Source organism: Pristis pectinata, chromosome 7 (genome assembly GCF_009764475.1).
Source record: "Pristis pectinata isolate sPriPec2 chromosome 7, sPriPec2.1.pri, whole genome shotgun sequence".
NCBI classification, from domain to species: Eukaryota; Metazoa; Chordata; class Chondrichthyes; order Rhinopristiformes; family Pristidae; genus Pristis; species Pristis pectinata.
Window position 1 is genome coordinate 31,718,138 of NC_067411.1, and position 11,977 is coordinate 31,730,114.

The window sequence follows — 11,977 nt, forward strand, 5'->3', positions numbered from 1 at the left end:
AAATCAGACGTGATTTTGATTAAATTAAATTACTCCACAGCTGTTGTAAACCGTAAATTGAAGCCATTGTTGATCTGGCTCATTATGTTAGTTTAACTTCTTGGAAAATGTAATTATTATATGAGTCTTTTGAAGGAATGGGTTCATGTTGCTGTGTTTTTTTTCAGTAAAATGGTGGAATCAGTTTCTTTAGTTTTGAATTTAACTTTTAAGATAAATACAGTTTGAGAGGATAAGTGTTGATCAATAACATATAAACACTGAGCTGTGTATGTTCATATCAGAACTGTACAATGAAAGTAGAATAACAATTGACTGTTCCCATAAGCTCAAACATCCCATTGCAGTCATTCCCAATGTGACTGTTGTTAACCCATTAACTGACATATTGTAGGTCAGTCTAATAAGAATGCAGGATTTAAACAGGTTAAGACTTATTCAGATAAAATTGGCAAATTTAACAATTTTTAAAATAAAATATAACTAATGAGTTGGAAATTGTGCTTTTGTTCAGGTGATTTCAGAAAGATGAAGATAATCTCATTACTGTTTATTCTGGGAGCTCACCTTCCCCTGGATGCAGGTATGAATTAATCTTTAAGTTTATAAAGTACTTTTTTCAGCAATAGATATGTACCTCAGTAAAGCAATGTAGAAAGGAAAACATATGCTGGTACTGTTACAGAGAGTGTAAGTTTAAGGATCCATCAGAACTCACTAAGGTGGTTTTTTCCGAAACTCTAGTTAATGATTGATTCAAAATATGATGGGACTTGAAGCCGACAAAGACCAACTATATCAGTCATAAAAAGACACTTTAAGCAAAGCAGTGCTAAATGTGTTCTCCTCTGCTTTTAGCATTCTTGTCTCTTGTGGCCTTTGTTATGGACTCAGTGAAAGTCCCTTTAAGATAGAGAGTGTGTGTGTATGTGTGTGTGGGGCGTGCTTACGTCAATAGAAGATAAAGGACGTAATGACGTTGTTGAAGAAGTCAGAAGAAGAAGAAAGAGAGAGAGAGAAGGGAGAGAGACACCAGCCTGCTTGTTTTTCTCTATCGATGGATGAGAAACAATAACTGTGTTTACCACTGAAATCCATGTATGGAAGTTAGAAGATTTTTGGGAATGGTTGGATATTACCGAAAATTTTGTAAAAACTTTGCTGATATTGCTCTTCCCCTAACTAATCTTCTGAAGAAGGGAGTAAAGTTTGTTTGGACAGATTCTTGTCAAGAAGCATTTAAGAAGCTGAAAGCCATTTTATGCTACCATCCTGTGCTCAGAACACCTGACTGGGGGCTCGTCCGGGATCCAATCCAAAGATTAACGAGTGTCGTCTGGGATCGTTCCCCAGATTGACAAGATTTGTTCGGGATTCAATCCAAAGATTTTTGAGGGAGGTCTGATAAATTCTTTTTTTAATTGGCTTGTGTGTGTGGAAACCAGCAGCAATGGATATTAAGGCATTTTTGGAGTCACCAACCCAGAAGGGATTGGAGGTGGCGAAAAAGGATAATTTGATAAAGATTGCTACAAGGCTAAACCTTACAGAAGTAAAGCAGTCTATGAGAAAGGCAGATATTCAGAGACTGATAGCTGGCCATTATGTGGAAAAGAAGGTGTTTGAGAAGGAAACATTACTAACTATATTACTAAATATTAACATTACTAACTATATGCGCGGTTAAAATTTTTTTGGGAAAATTTTTTTTTAGGTGGGAGGTGTTATGGACTCAGTGAAAGTCCCTTTAAGATAGAGAGTGTGTGTGTATGTGTGTGTGGGGCGTGCTTACGTCAATAGAAGATAAAGGACGTAATGACGTTGTTGAAGAAGTCAGAAGAAGAAGAAAGGGAGAGAGAGAAGGGAGAGAGACACCAGCCTGCTTGTTTTTCTCTATCGATGGATGAGAAACAATAACTGTGTTTACCACTGAAATCCATGTATGGAAGTTGGAAGTAATCCGGTGGAGTTCACTTTGTTGCTGACCTGTAGAAAGAAACAGGTATTTGTATGTGGACGACCACGGTTCGGATGCTTTTCGGGGTGAGGAAGTCACTACCGAGTAAACACTGAAGTGTCGTTTGGGTTCCATCGTGGAACATTTGGATTTCGTATGTACTCTCTCTCTATGTTTTTCTACATCTACATCTTATCTTCAGACAACGGTGGTTGTTGAAGAAGCCCTTGCTCATGTTTCACCTTATGGCTTGCGGAACTGAACTTTAAGAACCATTCAGGAACTGGGAGTTTTGGACTTTGTCACACACACACACACGAAGAATTTAGTTTTGGGGTTAACGTTCGAGATTTAACATTTTTGAATTCTAACATACTAATATTTTTACTTTTATTTTACGTATTATCATAAGTAGTGATTAATAAAATAGTTTTTAACACTGAATCATGCACAGTGTGTTTCTTTTGTTGCTGGTTTGTGACACCTTGCTGATTCAGACACAATCAAACAGACCAAAATCATTCCAGAGAGACAAAAGAGACTGCAGATGCTGGAATCTGGAGCATTCCAACATTCTGCTGGAGGAACTCAGATGCAGGGTTTCAACCCAAAACGTCGACAATTTCTTTCCTCCCACAGATGCTACTCAACCCACTGAGTCCCTCCAGCAGATTGTTTTTTGCTCAAAATGATCCCAGATTTGTTTCCAGTGAATGGAGAATTGGATGATTTTAGGCAGTGAGGGTTGGGACAGAGTTAGCTTCCGCATCCCTGGGTTAAAGAAAGGCAAATTGAACTGCACTGCTCTTCCTGATAACCATCCAGCATGTAATTGTGCATATGAGTATAGAATCGTGATTTCTTCAAGCCCTCCTGCAGAGATGTGGGCTACTGGCTCTCAATTGCCCAGGCCTCTAATGCAAAAGGCTTCAGGAGAAGATAAAAAGATTGGAAAAATATAATCTGTTCACCTCCCTTCCCCATAACATACTGCTGAGCCCTCACTGTGGATATGCATATTTTCAAAGAGAAATTTCCTGGAACAACTCACAGCCCACAAATATGCAGAATTTGTTCACTTGGGAAAAAAAACCTGAAGCTGTTGACAAAATAAAATAACTTCCAATGATTTAGTCATAAATGCCAAATTAGAAGCAAAGCAAAACAGAATTAGAATGATTACAATGACAGATGACATTGTCATTTGCCAATACTGAACTAGCTTGATGGTTATAAGTAATTGCATATATTAAATACAAGTTAACCTAAATTTCTAGCTACTATTTCATCTCTCAGTCATTCAAATTTCAAACACCATTTTCTGGCCAGATATGAGTTGTTAGTTTCAGTTAACTACAGGGTAAATTTGCATAGGTTATCTCATGATTGTCCACCACTGGTAAAACAGTAAAAGCCTTGGAAAGATGGTGTCAATGCCATTCTTCCAGGGCTTGTCTACCAGCTGGATTGTGGGGGCTACTTCAGGAGCTGGGAAAACTGCCAGAGAAATTCACTCCTTAACACCTATATGGAAATCATTTGAGTAACATGAATTTCTGTTGTTTCAGCTCTTTTTATGGTCACTGCTCCAAGACTGTCCTACACAGCATCCTATGGGAATAACATTACTATGGAGTGTATATTTCCAGTTGAATCCAATTTCCATACGAATATGTTAAAGGTATACTGGTATCACATCCTGGACAACGGAACTTCTCAGTTAGTGTATAAACTGTTCAACGGGAAAGCTGCTCTCCAGGACCAGTCCGTGGAATACAGAGAAAGAGTGTTCCTGTTACTGGATGAGCTCCACAATGGACGTGCAGTACTGGAGATTAACCAAGTGAGAGTTAGTGATGCAGGGACCTACCGCTGTGTTATTGCTCTCAATGGAGTGGATTATAAAGAAACTGCACTGAGAGTCACAGGTAAGCAAGGTATTCCTCGTTTCCGGTCCGGCAGCTAACTGATTAGTTTTAATTATATTTGAATTGTTCTCATTAGAATACATCAACAGAATATGCGTTTGGATTTTGTATAGTGAGTTCTTGATCTGAAATGTGCCTTTCCATGGATGCACAGAACAGGCATTCAAGATTTACGTAAAAGAAGACATGAATATGCATCACCTGGGTCCACATTTGTGCCCTAATAATCAACTTTACGCAGAACAGGTTTCTTGTCTGATGACAATGAATGGGATACTGCAGGATAACTAAAAGTTCCAAGCAGGAGCTTGAGAAAGTATCAATAACAGAAGAAAGTTCTCTGCAGTTTTAAATAGACTGTATATAACCACATTTCAAAAGATAAACAGCAGCTATAAGACTTTTGGCGGTTTAGATTTCTTCATGGCCTCACTCCTCCCTTTTCTTGCAACCTTCTCCAAAACTCTCCAATATATTTGCACTCCCTCAGTTCATGACCCCTTTCCATTCCAACATTAATTACTGCAGATTCCCCTCCAAGCGCACATCATCTTGACGTAAAACTATATTGCTGTTCCTTCATTATTGCTGAGTCAAAATCCTGGAACTTTCAACCTGCAGCAACCAAAGAAGATAACAAAACGCCATTTACTTAAGGATGGGCAAAAACTGTGGGCCTTGCAAACAACAGCGACACCCCAAAAAATAAAATAATTCACCTGCAACAATATCTTCACCCACGAAGTCCCTAAGCTCTGGAATCTCCTCCCTAAACATTTCCATCTTTCTACCTCTCTTTGCTTCTTTAAACATACTGTGTTAGTCCAGAATTTAGTCAACTACCAGACTCTCTTTAAATTTTGGGGCATTGAATAATACTCTTCTGAAGAGTCTTGGGATGTTTTACTGGGCTAAAGGTGTGACAAGTTGTTGAAGTATTACTCCCAAATTAAATCAAACCTTGGAATTCTATTTTACAGCTTCCTATAAAGATATAGAGACCCTCAACACCAAGGAAAAAATGGAGACAGAATTTGTTTGTCAATCAGCTGGGTACCCTTTAGCTGAAGTCATGTGGTATTATGCGAATGGTACTGACCTTAACAAAACAGCCAATACCACCCACTTTACTGGCACCAATGGACTGTACAACATACGAAGTGTACTTAGAATACAGGCAGAGACTAATGAAACATATGTATGCATGTTCTGGATTAAAGAACTTAATATGTCCACTTCTGCTGTTTTACAAATTAAAGGTAGGTCACTTCTGTTTACTTTTGTTCAACACATTTCAAACAATATTTAATGAATTTGTTACACTACTACCTTCAATTCTGTGATTGGCATTTCAATGTATTGTAAAGCCAACTTTAAAAAAGAAATTTTCTTAGTATCTCATCTTTGCAAATGTAAGTTTGTTCTGGTTATACAAAATATGTAAGAACAACATAAACAATCTTAATATGGTAGTGCAGCTCACATATGTCACATCAGGCATTTGTCATCTTTTGTTAGACGACACCCATTTCCTTTTTTCAGAATCTCCAATGCAATAATTAGAAAACAATGTTAACATAAACACTACAGCTTTTGCTATGTATACATGTGAATGTTTTCCTCTGTGAATCTATACTAAAACACCAATTTTCAGCAATAATAGAAAAGAAGCTCCCATATTAGTACACCTTTAAACACAGTATTAGGATAATTTTGGGAGCAGTACCACATATTAGAAATGAGGCAAACATTGAAATATATGCAGTTAGCTAAAGGCTATCTTTTGTTTTTTGAATTGTCTTGTATTCTCCTCTAATTAATAATTAAGCTCCCAGAGAAACCCAGGAAAATAGATATTGAGAGGAAAGTCAGAAACCTATTAGGAATCAGTCATAGGGGTACAGAGTCCATTCCCTCACCAGTTGCAAGGAGTGGGACATCATGAGATGATAACATCCAACTGTGGTTAGCAACCATACATAATTTTTTAAACATATTATTTCTTGGCTCATAAATTAGCTTGAAGTGCACCAGGTTTAATTATCGCTACTTTTTTTTCCAGAAATAAAAGCCATTGATGATAAGCGGATGAATGTGTTCATATCAATGAGAAAGAGTTATCTCATTGCTGCAGTCATTATTCCTTTGATGGTTCTTCTTGGAGCCATTATGATTCTGGTAAAATCAAGAGGCATCAACAAGGTAAATAACATGAAAATATTACTACATGCCATAAAGGGTAGTCATTAAAGAGTTGAGATGTTTCAATCATTTTACTCTGAGAAGTGCAATTTTACACTTAAGTACCTACCTTCGTTAGTCAATTAAATAGTTGACTAATAAAAGACTAATAAAAGTAATAATACATATACTTAAGCGGAGAGAAAAAAATCAAAACATTAAATTTGTAAACTATCTCTTGCCAGAGTTACTTTTTAACTATCCTTAAGAAAGAAAATCCGTTTGCCAAAAAGACAGACTTAGATCTAAAAAAATCAGTAAACCTTTGCAGTTTTTTAATGCAACTATCATTTTCTTAGTCGGGGGGGGGGGGGGGGGGGGTAACTTAACCTTTCCAGTAAACTAAAATTTGTCTCAGCCAAGGCATTTTAAGGCTTTAATTTCTTTCTTTTATTTTAAAACAACTTTATTAAGACATCAACAAAACTTAAATTAAAATGATGTCCTTCTTGTCCAGAATACACTCCTGTCCAGCAGTCCAACCATCTAAGATCACAGTCCTCAGAGTCTCTTACTTTTGAGGAGGAGAAATCTGACAGGTTCCTTCAATGTCTATCCACGGCCTCCTCCACTGCCATGTTGAGACCAGATGCAGGTTGGAGGAACAACACCTCATATTCCGCCTTGGGAGTCTCCAACCTGATGGCCTCAGCATTGATTTCTCTAACTTCTGTAACCCCACCACTTCTTTTTCTCCCCACCCCCACTCCTTTGTCTTCCCTTATTCCTGTGGCTCCTTCCCCGCCTTGATGACCTGCCCATCTCCTCTCCTCCCCTCCTCCATCCTTTATTCCATGGTCCACTGCCCTCTCCTACCGGATTCCTTCTTCTTCAGCCCTTTGCCTCTTCTACCTATCACTTCACAGCCCATTACATCTCCTCCCCCTCCCCCACCCACCTACCATACACCTCTCACCTGGATTCATCTTACCTGAACTCATCTATCCCCTGCCCGTGTGTGCTCCTCCCTCACTCCCACCTTCTTATTCTGGCTTCTGCCCTCTTCTTTTCCAGTCCTGATGAAGGGTCTTGGCCCGAAATGTCAACAGTTTATTTCCCTCCATGGATGCTGCCTGACCTTCTGAGTTCCTCCAGCACTTTTCGTGTATTGCTTCAGACTCCAGCATCTGCAGAATTTCTTGTGTCTCCTTGCTTTCCAGTGATCTTGCAGGAGAGGATTCTGCATTCAGGATTGCAGGTTAATGAGGAGATATTGCATTACAGATGGCTCAGTGGATTCAAACCTTCCAACCCATGACATGGCACAAGGATTGAAGTTAAAACTTTAAAAAAGTTTCTAAAGCTTTTGTCATGTGACAGTCCCAATGACTTGGACAACTTGATAGTGAAATTCAGGCTTGACGAAGTAATAGATTAGCTACTTCTATACAACAGAAAGAAAAATCATATCTTGTGTGTGAACAGGAATTCGTTGATCTGTTGCCATCCATCTTCCACCATGGTGAAAATTGGACTCACCCATCCCCTACCATACTACTCCCCACATCCCCATCACATGCAAAAGCCTATCTCATAGTTTATCAATAGCATTGTCTTGTTTCTGCCTTTGCAATTGTCATGGATTCTATGACTGCATAAGCAGACAAGGAATTTGAACCCCTTATTATTCAAAACTTGAGACTGGTATAGAGAGATAGGTAAAGTTTTAGAATGGCAGCTCACTAAAGTCAAAGATAGGTGAACCAATTTTTACTCTGAAGATTAAGTATCCTCAAATCAGTCATAAAGCTTGTGTATCTTCCACAGACTTTCTTGGTAGGACAACAATGAGTGACTTGGAAATGCACTGGAATATTGTGTTTGATGTTTGAGTTGCATTTCTGACTTTATTAAGGTGTATGGCCTTATTAGATAAAGGACTAGCTACAACTGAAGAAATAGAGTTGGAAGTAAGGTGAACCACTGAGAGAGTGAAACCAGCTGAGATAGTTTAAATTCACCTTTAATCATTTGGGGTTGCAGGATACGGAGAAGAGATTCGTGTTGTTTTCACACATTGAACTGAAATCTTTCACTGAGTCACGGATTCCTTTGTTGGGCTGTATGACTAATCTGCAGCAAATAGCTGTATTTACAGTTATATCTTTTTCCGTGTGCTTAGGCAAGAAAAAAAATCACTGAAGGCAGCTTGCTGTAATGAACTCTTCACTGCTTGAATTGAAAGGAATACTTTGAATGCAACGCCTGGAAGTTTTTCTTTTGGAAGCTGAGAATGGTGGACATTCTACTAGACTGAGCTGGGACAAAATCATGCCTTTTTATAGAAGAAGTACAGTGGACGTGAACTTTAAAACGAGCCAGCAGACCCTTCACATTCAGTGTCCTATTTCTTAAATAATGCATCCTGCACCCTTGTCAGTCACAGATGTATATGAATGATCCATCTCTGTTTGATGATATAGTATCAGAAATGGTTGCACTTCTACTGATCCACGTGACTTCAGAATTGGCTCCAGATACTCAGTATTATATTTGCTTGGAGTAATTCCATCTTTTCAATGAATAAACAAGCACCCAGACTGTCTGCATAGGGCTACTGTTTCTCCAAGGGGTGCCCAGCAATACATAACAGAAGAAAATTACTTTCAAAAAAATCTCTAATGGAAAAACATCATGAGGATAAACAGCCACAGAAGCTGGTCAGCTGGGAAAGTTTCAGGTTTTTGTGGAAGGGGAACTTCTTGAACTTGCAACTTCAATAAGTGGAATTGTTTCGTAACTGCGATTCAGATCAGATCCAGAGGAGAACCTTTGCCATATGCTTATGCGAATACTTGGCGCCACAGAACCTTTTAAAGCAAATTACGGAGAAGGAAAAGCAGAAGAAATATTGATCTGAAATTTTAGATTCAGATCAATTTTCAAAATCATTTTCTAGTCTGAGAGACCTCCAGAACATAATTCAGCTCCAAAGTGAACTTCAGGAAGTACTGTATTTTTTCAGTTTTATCCACCTCTTTCAGTGAATATCAAGAAACTGTTGCTAAGCTCCTAAACTTGTTGACTCTTCAGAAGCATGCTCATTTAATTCAGGGAAAGGCCTACAGAAGAATGCAAGCAAAGGTTAGAAAAAGAAAACGAATAAGAGGTGATTATTTAAGGCCTTAAGGACATGACCTTCGCTGAGAAGCAGTCAGTAGCAGAAATAAATGAGAGTTGCTTTGATCAGAATAACAATGCAGATATTGTTTGCAAGTTTTTTTTAATACTGACAAGTGAACAAATACAGATATGTAGAGGAATAATTTTGCCAAACTCTCTGAATCCTCCTTGAATTCCCTACAACTTTCAAGATCAATGTTATACCCAAACTTATATAAGTTATTTTATTTTACTGTACTTAATGCTGTGTCATTTGCATATTTGCTTTCTCTCACTCAGTATTTGTTCACTGTGAAACACTGTGAAGTTTGATTTTTGTACTCAAAGTTTATCAACTATTTTATTTGGTTAACCTGTATGAAAACAATGTCTGGAGGAATAGTCAATTTACCTTCTTTTAAAGTGGAATTTTTTAAGGGTGATACTGCCAAAGATTTAAGTCAATCGGTAAGACAATAATCCCAATTATTCATTACAAAAGCATATTGAAATTGCCTGCTTGAATTATTCTATTTATCACTTGTAATGGCTAAATTTTGCAAAAGATTCCTTTATTGCACAAAGATCATAAGAACTCCAAAATAGAGAATTAAAACATTTTACAAACCCATAAATAAGCTGAACTTGATATAAAAGAACAAATATTGCACTGAATTCTGAATTTTAAAAGATTGTATTTATGTATCTTGGTCAATTTGATATATGTTTTATATGATTTTATAAAAATATAATAAAAATTATAAACTTGTGTTTTGAAAGCTGCATTTCCTTTCTTTATGTATTTATGTAAGTCCAAAATCATTTGAATGCTTTTGCTTATTCAGAAGGTGTTAAATTGGTTGGCTCCAAAAAATAGGGGCGAGGCTCACAATGCTCACATGATGTCAAAGTGCAATCAGCCACATATTTCCAGTGCCCTACATACAGCACACTATTTTCTACCTGTTCAATACAACAATCTTTACCTGTAGCCACTGTTCCTTGGCTACATGAAATCTGACCAATTTCATTACTTCCTATCATTCAAAGCTACTCCTTAAGCCTAGCCTGCAACTCTCAAAGTACAAGTCTGAAGTGTGATGGAATATTCTCAACTTGCCTGGATGAGTGCAACTCCAAAAACTCTAAGAAGCTCAATTTCATCCAGGAAAAGCAACCCACCTGATTGGTATTCACCACCCTAAACAATCATTCTCTCCACCACCAGTGTACAGTGGCTTTAGTATGTATTATTCATAAAATCCACTGCAGTTACTCTTGAACCCAGTATACGGGCATGTTGCAGAACGTCACACCACTCCCGCAATATGTTCTAAAACAACTCCATCCCTAAAGTCCCTCTGCAGCCTTGGCTTCCTGCTTAGTGCTTGGCTCCCAAGCTTCAATCTTCTATCATAATTGCTGACAGGTTTCAGGGAAAAGCAACCACTGAGTGCAGAATTTTCTGCTTACCTCAGTGCCAAACAGCTTACCCCTTATTCTGAGACTGGGATCTTGGTTCTAGCCTCCTCCCTGCCTCCACCATGTTGAGCCCTGTAAGAATTTTGTAAGTTTTGATGGGATCACTTCACATTCTTCTAAACTCCAGAGATTGGAGGATCGTCTATTCGATCTCTCCTCATACAGCAACCTCACCATCCCACGAACCACTCTATTGAATCTTTGCTGCACTCCCTCTGTGGCACGTGTATCCTTTTATTAGGTAAGGTGACCTAAACTACATAGTAAATGTTAAACTTTATTTATACAGCACAGTAACAGACCCTTCCGGCCCAACAAGTCCACACTGTCCATTTTAAACCCATCTTAACCTAACCATACGTCTTTTTAATATATGTTTTATATGATGTTATAAAAATATAATAAAATTTATAAACCTTGTGTTTTGAAAGCTGTGTTTCCTGGGATGTGGGAGGAAACCGGAGCACCCGGAGGAAACCTACGCAGACATGGGGAGAACGTACAAACTCCTTACAGACAGTGACGGGAATCGAACCCCGATTGCTGGTGCTGTAATAGTGTTACGCTAACCGCTACACTACCGTCCTCTATGTGATGCTCATCAAGGCCTATATAATTGGAGTAAGATCTCAGATGTCTTTATTTACACAATAAAAGCCAACATACCATTTCTCCTGCTGCTCCTGAATGTTAGATTGCACAACAAAAGCCATATCCCTTTGAACGTTTCTCAATCTATCACCATTTAAAAAATACGCCGCTTTTCTACTTTCTGGGCCAAAGTGACAACCTCCTATTTTTCCTCATTATATTCCACCTGCCATGTTCTAGCCCATTTATTTAGCTTGTCTATATCTCCCATAAACCCTCTTTAGAGAGTCATAGGGTCATAGAGAGATACAACACAGAAATAGGTCCTTCAGCCCATTGAGTCTGCACAAGCCATCAACCACCCATTTACACTAATCCTACATTAATTCTATTTTTTTATTCTCTCCACATTCTCATCAACTTCCCCAGATTCTACCATCCACCTACACATTAGGGGCAATTCACATCAGCCAATTAGCCTATTGACCCGCACTGCTTTGGAATGTGGAGGAAAGCTGAGCGCCTGGAGGAAACCCACATGGTCGCAGGAAGAATGTGCAAACATCAAACAGATGGCACCTGAGGTCAGGATTGAACCCAGGTCTCTGGCACTGTGAGGCAGCGGCTGTACTAGCACAATCACTCTACCATCTACATCCTCTTCCCTACTTGCAAT

The 11,977-nt window shown here is 38.4% G+C and overlaps 1 protein-coding gene across 1 annotated transcript; it reads left to right on the top strand.

The window, feature by feature from the left end:
* Positions 1–520: 520 nt before the first annotated feature.
* On the top strand, positions 521–5,073 carry LOC127572535 (programmed cell death 1 ligand 1-like). The gene is made up of 4 exons (XM_052019905.1): positions 521–583; positions 3,526–3,885; positions 4,866–4,976; positions 5,063–5,073. Exons 1-4 carry the CDS (start codon positions 529–531, stop codon positions 5,071–5,073), a joined length of 537 nt encoding a protein of 178 aa, XP_051875865.1. The 5' UTR covers positions 521–528.
* The last annotated feature ends 6,904 nt before the right edge of the window (positions 5,074–11,977 follow it).

Coding starts and splice junctions, on each gene's coding strand:
- LOC127572535 (XM_052019905.1), top strand. CDS start 529: ATGAAGATAATCTCATTACTGTTTATTCTGGGAGCTCACCTTCCCCTG. Junction 584..3,525: donor TCACCTTCCCCTGGATGCAG/GTATGAATTAAT, acceptor CTGTTGTTTCAG/CTCTTTTTATGGTCACTGCT. Junction 3,886..4,865: donor AACTGCACTGAGAGTCACAG/GTAAGCAAGGTA, acceptor TCTATTTTACAG/CTTCCTATAAAGATATAGAG.